This window comes from Drosophila eugracilis, unplaced genomic scaffold (assembly GCF_018153835.1).
Source record: "Drosophila eugracilis isolate 14026-0451.02 unplaced genomic scaffold, ASM1815383v1 contig_90, whole genome shotgun sequence".
Taxonomy (NCBI): domain Eukaryota; kingdom Metazoa; phylum Arthropoda; class Insecta; order Diptera; family Drosophilidae; genus Drosophila; species Drosophila eugracilis.
In genome coordinates, this window is record NW_024573812.1 from 9,203,015 (window position 1) to 9,214,549 (window position 11,535).

Sequence of the window (11,535 nt, forward strand, 5' to 3'; positions counted from 1 at the left end):
TTAAATCTATATATTTTAGCTTTAAAACATATGTTATTTACCATTCACAACTGTTTATAAACAAGAAGTTACCATTACTAGTAATATTACATATCGATTGCGTACAAATCGATGTAAAAAAGACCATCACTATTTTCAAGCTTTTTCGTTTAAAGTCTTTGAGGTGAAATGGTTGAGTATTTCAATATAGGCACTTGGAACTGTTTAGCTTAGGTCAGTTACTCCACAGATATTCAAAGCGATAGAACCTAGTGATGACAGATCACACAACTAAATCAAAAGTTATTAATTCTGATGCATCCGAAGTACCTTCTGTACATATTGAAAGACCCAGGGCATGTCGAGGAATTCCCCGAATCAGAGAAGAAATCAATGCGACTACTTTTCCTGCAGTATTGTGCAGAACAATGTTAAAAAGCAATATACCTCCAGCTACCCCCAAAGGAGATATTTGGATTTATACACAACTTCTCTGTTTTCTCTATCTTGAAAGGCTCGACACTCGTAAAAGAGTTTACCATATGTTCTTGTCGACCGAAAAGGATGTGGAGGGCGACTTCAAAAAAATTCGAAAAAATTACGAATATCGCTGGGATTTGAGGATCGTAAATCAATTAACCGAAAACGCACTTGGTGCTCGTACCCTCTACGAAAGGGTTCAGAAAATGTTTTCAAAAGCCAAGTGGAATAAGGAGGGTAATGTTTTTGAACTTGACATGATTGCAGAAACAGATATTTGGTCGATTTCCAAAAGGTTAAATGCAATCAGATCCGAGGATGATGAAAAACTATTTAACTACATAAAGTTTTTGAGCGTTATGAAAAGTTTTTAATAATATATCAGGAACATGAGAATGATATTAAAGAATAAAGAAAAAAAGCAAATGATCAAAACATAAACTATTTTTACCCTATATTTAAAATTGATTTTATTTTATAACCATTCACATGTCAACAAATAAAAGTGACTGAGCTTTTAATTTTATCTCTTTGTGAAATTATTGGTATATAAGCCACCATCTAGCATTTTGATTTCAGAGCTTCCACAGACTGTCTGAGAAGAAAGAACAAAACATTTTTGAAACATTTGCTAAGCCATGGAAACGGAGGCTCAGAAAATTAATAGATCCCCCAGTGGAAGTTCCAAACTTTCCCAGGCACCTGTGCTAAATATTTCAGGAAAGGTGGAACCAATCCGAAATTCTTTCCACATTAAGGGTAAAAAGAAATCGGATCTTGAACCTCCTACAATTCCTTCTGCTCTTGAACCGCTGAAAATCAATACAACTTCATTTCCTGTGATAATCTCAAGAATACTATTAAAGAGTGATATACAACCTGGACCTAATCCCAAAGTTAATCCTGCGGACTTTGAGCAGAATCTTTGTATGTTGTGCATGGTGAAACCTATTTTAAAAAAGAGAGTATATCACTTATTTATTTCAAACAAAAATGATTTGGAACGTGACTATGAAAAAGTTCGTCAAATTTACGAGAATAGAAAAGATATTAAAATTTTGGGCCCAATAACATTGTATCCCCTTTGTGCACGATCAATGTTCCACAGAGTTCAAAATAAACTAACTTATGTGAAGTGGAACAAGCAACGAAATATATTCGAAACTGAAAGAGTTGGAGAATGGGAACATTGGAACATTTCGCAGAGATTGTATCAGATGGAACACGAGGAAAGGGAGAAGCTTTTAAATTATGCAAAGTTTTTAAGTGCCACAAATAGTTGAATATTTTGATTTTTCATAATATATCGAAAAATAAATAAGCTTTTTAATAAAATTAATTTCACATTAAATTGAAAGCTGTTTAACTTTTTTATGAAAGTCCATCCCAACATATGATTACCATTCGCATGGAAATATTACCTGTAAAGATAAACAAACCCACCACTAATTCCGTGCTTTGCTTGTAAACTTTTGTGTTGTGAAATACCTATGTATTTCGATTTGGCACAAAAGAATCCGTCTACTTAATCGTTATTTTTCGACAATCACACTTCAGTACTAGCACAGTGTTCCAAGGTAAAGTTCTTCAAAATGGAAATGGAAATTATTTGTTCACCTCCACCTGCAAAAGTTGAGTCACCAGATAGGCCAGTGCTAAATATATCTGGAAGGGTAAAACCTCCCATGAATACTCCCCGGATAAGAGGAAAAAAGAAACCCCCCACTGTTACAGAGGCACCTAAAGTGAATCCAAACACATTTCCAGTGATTCTAAGCAGAATCCTTCTGAAAACTGATGTTCCACCTGTAGCTCCGCCGAAAATAAATCCAGCCGACTATGTGCAGTACCTTTGTTTTCTCTGCCTTGAGAAACCAGCCAGTCGAAGGCGTGTCTATCATATGTTCATAACAACGGAAAAGGATATTGGCAAGGACTATGAAAAAACCAGGAAGCTGTATGAAAATCGAAAGGAGTACAAAAATGTTAACAATATATCTGTGCAAACAATATGTGCGCGGGCATTGTACCGCAGAGTTCAGACAAAGTTCGCGGATATGCAGTGGAACAAGGCCGGCAATGTTTTTGAGACTGAGATGATAGGTCTTAAGGATTCCTGGAGCATTTCTGATCAAGTTTATGCTATGCGCCTCGAGGAACACGAGCGACTTTTCAATTACATAAAGTTTATGAAGTCAACGAACAGCTAAATACTACCTTTCGATTTTAATTTTTAACTAGTGTAAATTGTGATATCTTATTTTAATTTTCTGTATTAAATCGCTTCACTGTGCGTACTTAAAGTACGGCTGATTGTTTGATTACAGTAACTTTCTGTAGCTTATCTTAAATTGGGTAAACCCGTAGTGACTTAACAGCTGTTCCAGTATGTATCCGTTGGTAGCGAAAAACACGGCTCCCTGTAGTCCGATCCAGTGGAAGGTGTTCCATGTCCGGAACTCCAACAAATAGGCGGGTAGTAACCACAACGCCTGGGCAATCAACCAAAGGAACAAAAGACCAAAGCACCTTCTCCATGACAGCATTTTGAAGTTGTTCAAACAAAGCGGAAGGATGGCCAAGTACCAGATGAAATACTGAGAGGTTACCACCGAGTTGTACGTGACGATGACGAAGGCTATGGCAAAGATGCAAAACGGCAGGGTCTGCCGAAACTGTCCAAAGCTTAGACTTAAGTACAGGATGAGCAGGAATTGGGGAGTCATTACTAGGAGCTTTACGATCGCCGAGGGTTCCACCACATTTGTCGCACTGCCAAGATACTGTAGAAGGAACTGAAGCGAGAAGTTGTGTCTCGGGTCCTTGCGTACGAAATGATACAGATAGGCCTCGTATATATACTCCCAGCCATACATTGTGTAGAAGGTCCAAGTGAAAGCCACCAGGCTGATAAGCGTTCCGATTATCAAACACAACTGTTGCCTATTGGGCCGAACGATTTGGCACAGGAAATCCAGAGGAGTTTGTGTAAGGCGCGTTGACAATGACAAGTAGTAAGCCAAACTAAAAAGCAACGGATAGAGACGAAGGTGGATTACAAGTCCGTGAGCTAGGCCTGCGAAAAATATAAGCCAGAGGCTCCTATTGGCGTTATGCTCTGATTTTAACAACAAATAGATAGTGAGTATCACGAAGAAGCTTGAGAAGCAGTCACCACTTCCACGGGTGGAGATTACAGCTGTCAGCGGATTGTAGAGCCAAAAGCAAGCAGAAGCTCGTGCTAAGTTCTCCGGATGACTTCGTGCATCCAGAGCATCTAATGATTGGTCTGACTCCTGGGGTCTGTTGAACTTGCTAAGCAGGTGTTGCACGGTCTTCTGATACTGACTCTTGATTTCCATGTGCACCAGGCGGTAAATGAGTGTAGCGATGAGCAGATCACAGGTGGCATACAATAGCTTACCCCATGCCGGATGAAGCAGGATGTTGAGGGTCTGCAAATATGCCATAATCGGGCTATATCTGTATGTGTGCCTGGCGAAAGGCGAATCTCCCAAGAGCACTTGTCGGGCTCCATCAGTGACCACTTTGTAATCTATATCGGTATAGGGCACGGCGGACTGGCTGTCGTGTATTTGTCCGTAGCAGATTAAAGCAATCCGCAGAAGGGCGGAGATTAGGATATGAGTCCGAAAACTAGTCTCAAGAATGCGTCGACCCAGTCGCTGCCATCCTGTAGTCGCAACTTTTGTTTGCGTCATTTTGTTTATTTTTTTCAATTGTCTACAGCTTGGTCTTCATTTCCAAAGCGCTCTTGCGGATGCAGTTGAGGAACTCTTTAAACTCGGCGTCACAGATTTTGTGCTGCACGTTAAGATCTCGTGACACGCAAACCGCATACGCCGTGGCCTTGTCCGCGCACTTGGTTAGCAAAATCGGATAGTTACGGAGTCGTTGATTGGCCTTGCGCACTGATTCCATGCCTCACCTTAACGCTTGTGCGGGGGCACCTTGTTCTCCAACGGAGGCAGAGGAGTTGTAAAGAAGCAGTCGTACAATGGCTTGGAAAAGAATATCAGCAGGGAGCCGGTAATGAAAGAGATCTGGAAAAGGCGTGGGTTCCGCTTTATCCACGACCGTTTGGGCAACACTGCTGTTCGCCTGCGTTGGTTTGCCTGTTGCTGTTCCTTTTTGTCTAGTAAGTCTTGGATTTCCTTAGGTGGTTTATACTGCGGTATGTTCATTATTTGTTCCTGCAAAAGATGTGCATGTAAGGTATCTCCAGAAGAGTGACATCTACCCGAACTTACGACTTGCCGGTTGGGTTCTTTCCCTTAGATGATTCCGGCTTATATGACTTTTCGAGATCGATACCACTGCAACAAAGCGATTCTTTATGCCACTTCAGACAGCATTGGCGCATAGCCTCCAAAACATCCAAGCACTTGTCCTCCTGGTAGTTATTCTCTATAATGAGGGCCACCCAACTTACATAACCATCGTCAATGGAGTAATAGCTGAAGCTTACCGTTCAGACAGGCTTGTATGCGGCAGGCGTTGGCTTTGCAAGGGTCCTTGCGAGTGTTAGACATGTAATCCTGTCCTGAATTCCTATAATTTTAAATCCTAATTGAAATTTGTGAAAATTACAGGCTGCTAAGTGCACTGCGTCCTCTTCTACTTGTGGGTTTTAGCCATTCACAGTGAATTGAAGGTTGCCAGATTGCGCGACAGACAGCTGAGCATTATATGGAAATTCAAAAGAAAAAGGCAAAATAAAAAACCATTAAATAAATAACAACAAATAATATTAACATAATGTTTCATTCAGAGAAATTTCGTTATGTTATGAATTATGTTTCCTTAAATGTTACAGAGTTCTCGGTGAATGTCACGCCTGCTGCGAGAGCAATTGCCATTCACACATCAAAGCCGACATTTGGGCACCAAGGAACTGTTCTTGTGTAAAAAACACACACACATTTGATTTATTTCGCTAGGACTCTCGACGATTACTTCACAAATAGAAAAATGCCATCGAAAAAGAAAAAATACAACGCACGCTTTCCAGCGGTAAGTGGAAATCCCAGTTAACGGCAGGAAAATCCCCGCTATTTGGCGGCCATGAACGCCGAAGATGGGTTATCAGTTTTCGTGCATGTGTACATACCTACATACATACAGGCCTCGCATAATCAGAGGCTCGAAAAAATAAAACCAATCCGGTACGAGATTATAATGTTTTCATACACTCCATACAGGGCCGCATCAAGAAGATAATGCAGAGCGACGAGGAAATCGGGAAAGTGGCCCAGGCGGTGCCCGTTATCATCTCGCGCACGCTTGAGCTCTTTGTGGAATCGCTGCTAACCAAGACGCTGCGCATCACAAATGCGCGTAACGCCAAGACACTATCGCCATCGCACATGAGGCAGTGCATCGTGTCGGAGAAGCGTTTTGATTTTCTCAAAGAGCTGGTCCGGAATATACCTGATATCAGTGTGGCCGAGGAGGCAGCTTACAACGAGGACGACGTGCTGCGCAGCTCTCCTGAGGACCAGTATCCCGATTCGGACACGCCATATGATCTTAGCCTGCCATCGACATCTATGCGCTCGCAGGCGAATGGAACCGCCGCCTATATGCGCTCCATGAGTCTGAATAATGGAGCTGGAGCAGTAGGAGGTGCCGCCACCAAGCGACAGTTCCAGCCGCAGCACACCGCCCATCCAAATCCCACCACCCTGCCCGCCAAGTTGGCCCGGTCCGAATCCACGCCAGCATACCCGACCCGCGGCAGGCCGCCCAACCACCTCAAGAAACAGTCGGTGCAGCTCGATACTGCCATACCTGCCCCGATCTGCAACTATGAACTTAACAAGCCCATTGTCAAGATCGATTACAGCCACGTACAGATGCCAACGGCGAACCTGTGCACACCGGAGGCTTCCGATTCTGGCTCGGGGTCTGGTGCTGGATCTGGGGCTTTCAACTTCGACATCGCTGCTCCGGTTATCAATATCGATCTAACGAATATCGTAGCCGCCGGAGCGGCGGGCAGCAGAATGCCCCCCACCACCTCGATTGGATTCGCAGCGGCCACGCCGGCGGATAACAACAACGTGAACCAAATGGCTGGAAAGAGCAGCGCTCCCATCATTCCAAAGGCCACCGCGGCATCAGCGACCACTACTGAAACCGTTTTCGAATTAGACGAAGACTATGACAATATCTGATTAGGATCTATGTGAATGCGCTTTTAAATTATTGATACATTAATATGTACTTTAGATCTAAGTAATCACAATAACTTTTTTTGCAAAATAAAGACCATGCTGGATTTTAAGCTGACATAATTTAGCTTTTCTTTTCATCGTAGTAGGTAGAATCTGATAAATCTGAAATTGGTGAATACTACCTTTTTTGGTACTAAAACTTCTCAAAAATTACCGAAAATGTTTGCGTTTATGGAAAGTATTGAAAAGCCGCTTCTTGGCGATCGAAAATCCTACATGCCCATTACAGTAGCAAAGTTAATAGACGAAGTCGAGAGCTACATCGCTAAGCCGGAATTTTTCTCGGATGTCCAAGTGGCTCTAAAGCTGCAACGGATTTACTATTTACAATACAACGAACTGGCTGCAAAGTTGGAGTCTGATCTCGCAATGGTGTTATCCCGATTAGAAGCTGCAAAAAACAACTTGGAACTTGTAAAGAAATTTATTGCAAATCCTGATGAGGAACATCAGACTCTAATGCAAATTGCCCAAGGGATATTCAGATGGGTAACCGTGCAGCCAGTGAAAAAAGTTACCCTTCAAGTGGGCACTGTTCTGCAAATGGAATTTGAACTGCAAGAGGCGGAGGAATATATCAAAAAGGACATTACAAGTTTGGTACAGCAGCGCCTGCAACATGAGCATGATATTGACTATCTGCAGGATCAGGTCAACACCATTGAGATGAATCTAGCTGTTCTGTATAAGCATGGGGTGGAAAAACAAAAGAGAGCGTTAGAAGGAGGTTTGGCAGGACTCTCTCCTCGTCCTTAGTAATACGTGGGTGGTTTTCAAATTCGTTGTATATTGCTTAATTTCTATGTTTTTATTGCAAGGGAAGATACTATACTCCTAAACGCAATTTAAACCATATTTTGCGAAGAAAATGGAAGTTTTAAATTCAAAATTATTGTTTATATATTCTTAGAAATATTGAATTTATAAATTATAATATTATCGATAAGAATTAGTTGTTAAAGATTACAAATTTTATCTCTAATTAATAAATAATTGTACCAGTTTTTTTTTTGGTTTGGGGAATCAAACAATTACTGACTGCTTCAACTATAACATATTCAATAAATAAACTATCGTTTTTGAAAAGCATATTAATTGCTAAAAACATAATTCAGATATTGTTCATCAAAAGGGTTTAAAAGCAGAACCACATTTAAATGTTTTAATTTCTGAATAGGTAATTTCCGAATAAGATTATCCTTGTTTATATACCATAATCATTTGGATTTTCCCTTTAATATATTCATTACAATTACACTATTAGTAAGCCGAGCAAAGAGGTCAGAAAGTCGGGATCCTAGCCCGTGTCCTACTAAATGTGACCTTTATTTACCGTATTTGGTATTTATAACCGTATACACATCATAATAATTATTACTTAATTTCGCCAGGGAGTACCGCTTAGTCATTGTGTAATCCTCGGTCACAGCCAATTACAATTGAATGCCTTTCAATCCCCTTCGTCCAGCTGTTCCTCCAGCCCAATTCGTATATTCGCACACGCAATCTGCCAGCCACAATTGATATTAATTTGTGCCCCAAAAGTGGGTCAAACTATGATGTACTTACGCCCCATAAGGATACGAAAATATATGGTAAAGGACAAAACTGACAAAAAGGGGAGCCTGCCCAGAGTCAAATATCGCGTGGGAAAATCTTATTGCAACCGAAATTACTCGCCGCTCCCAGTGAGCAAAGGTGCAGTTTTGAATTATATGAATTTTCTTTCTTCTTTTGGGTTTGGCATAATTGATTAGGGTCAAGCTAGGTATTGCCAAAATATGATTAGCCAAGCCCAAAACTGAGATTGGATTTGGCTACACCTTCGTAGTGACCAGATCAAATGACTTCCTCTGCAAGAACTTCTGTCAGGGGGAAGTGAATTCTCTCTCTTCAATGGAAAATCAGATCTGCACACCTGCATTCGTGGACTCTATGTTGTCCACCTGTCTTGAGTCATGGCAAAAAAGTTAGAAACAATAAAAACAACTTGCGGCGCGCCGCCAGTGCCAAGTTTTCATGTCCAAGGCGTATTTATGTCAACCGGAAGTAGGTTTACTGACCCACGTATACCCGTGCGGGGCTGCCCAAACGTGGACTTCGGCTTTCTTCGGTGGTTTCTTCATACACCCGAGTGGTCAGTTGCCGTGGATTTCCAGAGCGCAGGACGATGTATAAGAAGGTATTTGCCCACGGCGGATTAGTTTTTCTACGAACGGCGAGTGCAGTGCATCGGATCGATGCAAATGCGCGTTAAATTTTTTGGGTATTCAGTTTTTTATTTAAAAATCTCTTTTTTTTGATAATAACTCTACAAGTAACGGTCGGCTTAAATTCAAAATAAAACTAAATGAATGTGTGCTTAATCCGGAAAATATTCGTTATATTCGATATATCGAAATCGCCAAAGTTTAAAAACCCTCTTTGTGAAATGAAAAAGCCTAAAACAATTAACTCATAGATGTCTCTAGGAATTCCCCGAGTTGTGACTCCGTGACTGCACTTTTTGCTCGACTTGGGGCCTGAGTTAGTGGCCCAAGGGGCGGTTTTTGGGGGTAACACGACATTAGCCAAGGATTTCTCCGGCACTGCCACTTAAAAATCCCCCCGATTCGAGAACTCATATGGGTTTGGTGGGCTGTGTTTGCACACATACCTGTCTTTAAGCGTTATTGCTGCCATTGCCGTTGTTGTCTTGATGTTGCAACAGTGCCCGGGTGGCCAAGGAGTAGCTTCGGGCCAAGTGTTGTTGACTCCTAGTCGCTGCACAAGGCAACGCGGAATTTGTTGCGGTTTTGACCCTATTCCAAAGCCAAGGAAAAGTGCAGTGTACTCGGTGAAGGGGCTTTATACTTAGCCGAGTTCATTAAAAGCGCTCTTAGGAGGAACTTAATATAATGTTTTAAGGAAGAGATTCTTTGAAGAGAGTATATTTTTTCGCAGAAAAACTTTTATAAAAAGCTGAAATTTAAAAAAAACCATTCTAAAATATATTGATGTAATTTATTAAAGATGTATTGCAGTTCAGTCCCGTTTTCGTAACTTTCTCCGCTACTTTTCCTAAAATGTTTTATTTATTAGTTAAAAAAGTTTTTTTTTATTCAATTTCAACTTTGATTCAATGTAATAAGTTTAAATTACTTTATACTCATCATTAATCTTTAAACTTACCTTAGTTAGATCTCAAATGTTAATAGATATTTAAAGGAAATTATACAAAACAATATTAAATTATCTCTCTCGGAATTCGAGTCTAAATCTTTGTACTAGTCTTAGTACCTCTTAATTAGCAAAGTTAAACTATACTTATCAAATAATAATGTCAAAATACTTTCTACTTTACAACAGTTCATTAAAAATGAATAAAGCGAAAGTGCGTGATTGTTTCGCATGCGTGAACTTAATAGATCACCGCCATCAAACGTTGGGGCATCCCGAAAAGTATGAAAAATTAGTGAGCTGAGTTGCTTCATGGCAATACGGGTGTACTAGTGTTCAAACATCGCGTGCCACAGACATACCAACAGGTGTCACAGCCTGCCAGGGGAAATAATCAAAAGTTGTCTAAGAGGCAGAAAAAGCTGAAAAAGAAGCACACGCCAGGCAGATGAACAAAACATGCAAACAACTAATGCAGCCGCCTCGCAAAGCGGCGAAAAGTGTAAAACTCGCGGAAAAACTCACGGCGAATTGGAGCCCCCGGTGGCTTTTCTTTTCGGCCTTTTCAGTTCGCCAGTCTCAATATCTCAGCGGGTCTGCGTGTGCAAACTGGTGGGGAATTGAGTGTGTGGGGCGGTTGTGTGCTGTTTTGGATTTGAAGTGTAGGCAATATTTCTCTTGAAGGCCTCCTTTTTGCTCACTTACCGCTGGGCGGCCATCAGTTTAAGTTAGGCAGCGGCCACGTTTCGTCGCGTTTCCATTATTTGTTGCGGCTTCTCAGCAAATATATTCTATTTTGGAATTTAGTGTAAACTTTAAACCCAAATGTAAATTATATAATGCGCTTTTATAGCTAAAAAGAAGCTAAGTGTGGACGTGGCAGTAATTATGAGACGTTATTCGAGTGTGACCGACCCTTAATGAGATGCATGAAAACTGCGTGTAATGTGGCAAACGGTTTAAAGAAGCCAATTCGCGAATAGGGAGCTAGAAGCCTTGTTGGAGCCGGCCAACTCCGCACACGCGTCATGGCTACAACAAGAAACAAAACAAAAAAAAAAAGCCGGCCAAGTCACTTCCTGTGGCCCAAAGTGTGTCACCGAAATTCGAGCGGCGGGCCATAAAATGTAGGTTAAATATTAGGCAGAGGAAAATCAATGCGAACAAAGGCTATTCATTCACACCTTTGGCCTCCTCCTACTTCCACGGGCTACGTCATTTCGCAAAAATATCTGCGTACTCAGCCACACACAGCTCCAATTAAACCATCGTTTATATTTCGGGTGATAGTCTCAGCCCGGTGGCTTCCACATCTCTCAGGCCGTTCGACTTCAAGTGCAGTCACTAATGCGGCAATTTGCAACATGCAATCCCGGTGCAGCCAAGCCAAAGCAATCCGCCCGAATGCAATCCCCCCTAGCTGTTGAGACCGCCTCATCAAGTTATGCTCTCGTTAGCGCCAAGACAAGCCTTTGGGAGCTGCAATTGGACTCCGTTTTCGTATTCAGAGGCATAAGGCAGGTGCATTCCATTCAAAGTCTATTCCGATTTCAAATCCGATGGTTCGGGCCGGTTTTATCAGCGCCTCACACGCAGCTATTTATAGGAGTGAAATGGCATTAGAAAATAAAGTCGTGCAATAATAATTACTCTACTATAT

At 41.4% G+C, this 11,535-nt stretch overlaps 8 protein-coding genes across 8 annotated transcripts; 4 read left to right on the forward strand and 4 right to left on the reverse strand.

Annotated features, from left to right (window-relative positions):
* Window positions 1-81: 81 nt before the first annotated feature.
* LOC108112955 lies at window positions 82-1,742 on the forward strand. The gene has a single exon (XM_017223355.2). It carries the CDS (start codon window positions 1,098-1,100, stop codon window positions 1,740-1,742), a length of 645 nt encoding a protein of 214 aa, XP_017078844.1. The 5' UTR covers window positions 82-1,097.
* Window positions 1,743-1,888: 146 nt separating this feature from the next.
* Window positions 1,889-2,765, forward strand: LOC108112956. The gene has a single exon (XM_017223356.2). It carries the CDS (start codon window positions 2,052-2,054, stop codon window positions 2,667-2,669), a length of 618 nt encoding a protein of 205 aa, XP_017078845.1. The 5' UTR covers window positions 1,889-2,051; the 3' UTR covers window positions 2,670-2,765.
* Window positions 2,707-4,181, reverse strand: LOC108112953 (GPI mannosyltransferase 1). Its single transcript, XM_017223353.2, has one exon. The coding sequence runs from the start codon at window positions 4,179-4,181 to the stop codon at window positions 2,781-2,783; it is 1,401 nt and encodes a 466-aa protein (XP_017078842.1). The 3' UTR covers window positions 2,707-2,780.
* Window positions 4,167-4,401, reverse strand: LOC108112961. The gene has a single exon (XM_017223360.2). It carries the CDS (start codon window positions 4,399-4,401, stop codon window positions 4,204-4,206), a length of 198 nt encoding a protein of 65 aa, XP_017078849.1. The 3' UTR covers window positions 4,167-4,203.
* An 8-nt stretch (window positions 4,402-4,409) lies between these two features.
* Window positions 4,410-4,664, reverse strand: LOC108112958. Its single transcript, XM_017223358.2, has one exon. It carries the CDS (start codon window positions 4,662-4,664, stop codon window positions 4,410-4,412), a length of 255 nt encoding a protein of 84 aa, XP_017078847.1.
* Window positions 4,558-5,130, reverse strand: LOC108112960 (cx9C motif-containing protein 4). The gene is made up of 3 exons (XM_017223359.1): window positions 4,949-5,130; window positions 4,731-4,887; window positions 4,558-4,673 (listed from the first exon to the last, which is right to left on the reverse strand). Exons 1-3 carry the CDS (start codon window positions 5,010-5,012, stop codon window positions 4,664-4,666), a joined length of 231 nt encoding a protein of 76 aa, XP_017078848.1. The 5' UTR covers window positions 5,013-5,130; the 3' UTR covers window positions 4,558-4,663.
* A 204-nt stretch (window positions 5,131-5,334) lies between these two features.
* On the forward strand, window positions 5,335-6,771 carry LOC108112954 (dr1-associated corepressor). Its single transcript, XM_017223354.1, has 2 exons — window positions 5,335-5,493; window positions 5,682-6,771. The coding sequence occupies exons 1-2, from the start codon at window positions 5,452-5,454 to the stop codon at window positions 6,654-6,656; spliced, it is 1,017 nt and encodes a 338-aa protein (XP_017078843.1). The 5' UTR covers window positions 5,335-5,451; the 3' UTR covers window positions 6,657-6,771.
* Window positions 6,772-6,833: 62 nt separating this feature from the next.
* LOC108112417 lies at window positions 6,834-7,693 on the forward strand. Its single transcript, XM_017222260.1, has one exon. The coding sequence runs from the start codon at window positions 6,876-6,878 to the stop codon at window positions 7,470-7,472; it is 597 nt and encodes a 198-aa protein (XP_017077749.1). The 5' UTR covers window positions 6,834-6,875; the 3' UTR covers window positions 7,473-7,693.
* Window positions 7,694-11,535: the final 3,842 nt, after the last annotated feature.

Coding starts and splice junctions, on each gene's coding strand:
- LOC108112955 (XM_017223355.2), top strand. CDS start 1,098: ATGGAAACGGAGGCTCAGAAAATTAATAGATCCCCCAGTGGAAGTTCC.
- LOC108112956 (XM_017223356.2), top strand. CDS start 2,052: ATGGAAATGGAAATTATTTGTTCACCTCCACCTGCAAAAGTTGAGTCA.
- LOC108112953 (XM_017223353.2), bottom strand. CDS start 4,181: ATGACGCAAACAAAAGTTGCGACTACAGGATGGCAGCGACTGGGTCGA.
- LOC108112961 (XM_017223360.2), bottom strand. CDS start 4,401: ATGGAATCAGTGCGCAAGGCCAATCAACGACTCCGTAACTATCCGATT.
- LOC108112958 (XM_017223358.2), bottom strand. CDS start 4,664: ATGAACATACCGCAGTATAAACCACCTAAGGAAATCCAAGACTTACTA.
- LOC108112960 (XM_017223359.1), bottom strand. CDS start 5,012: ATGTCTAACACTCGCAAGGACCCTTGCAAAGCCAACGCCTGCCGCATA. Junction 4,888..4,948: donor CATACAAGCCTGTCTGAACG/GTAAGCTTCAGC, acceptor CCCTCATTATAG/AGAATAACTACCAGGAGGAC.
- LOC108112954 (XM_017223354.1), top strand. CDS start 5,452: ATGCCATCGAAAAAGAAAAAATACAACGCACGCTTTCCAGCG. Junction 5,494..5,681: donor ACAACGCACGCTTTCCAGCG/GTAAGTGGAAAT, acceptor CACTCCATACAG/GGCCGCATCAAGAAGATAAT.
- LOC108112417 (XM_017222260.1), top strand. CDS start 6,876: ATGTTTGCGTTTATGGAAAGTATTGAAAAGCCGCTTCTTGGCGATCGA.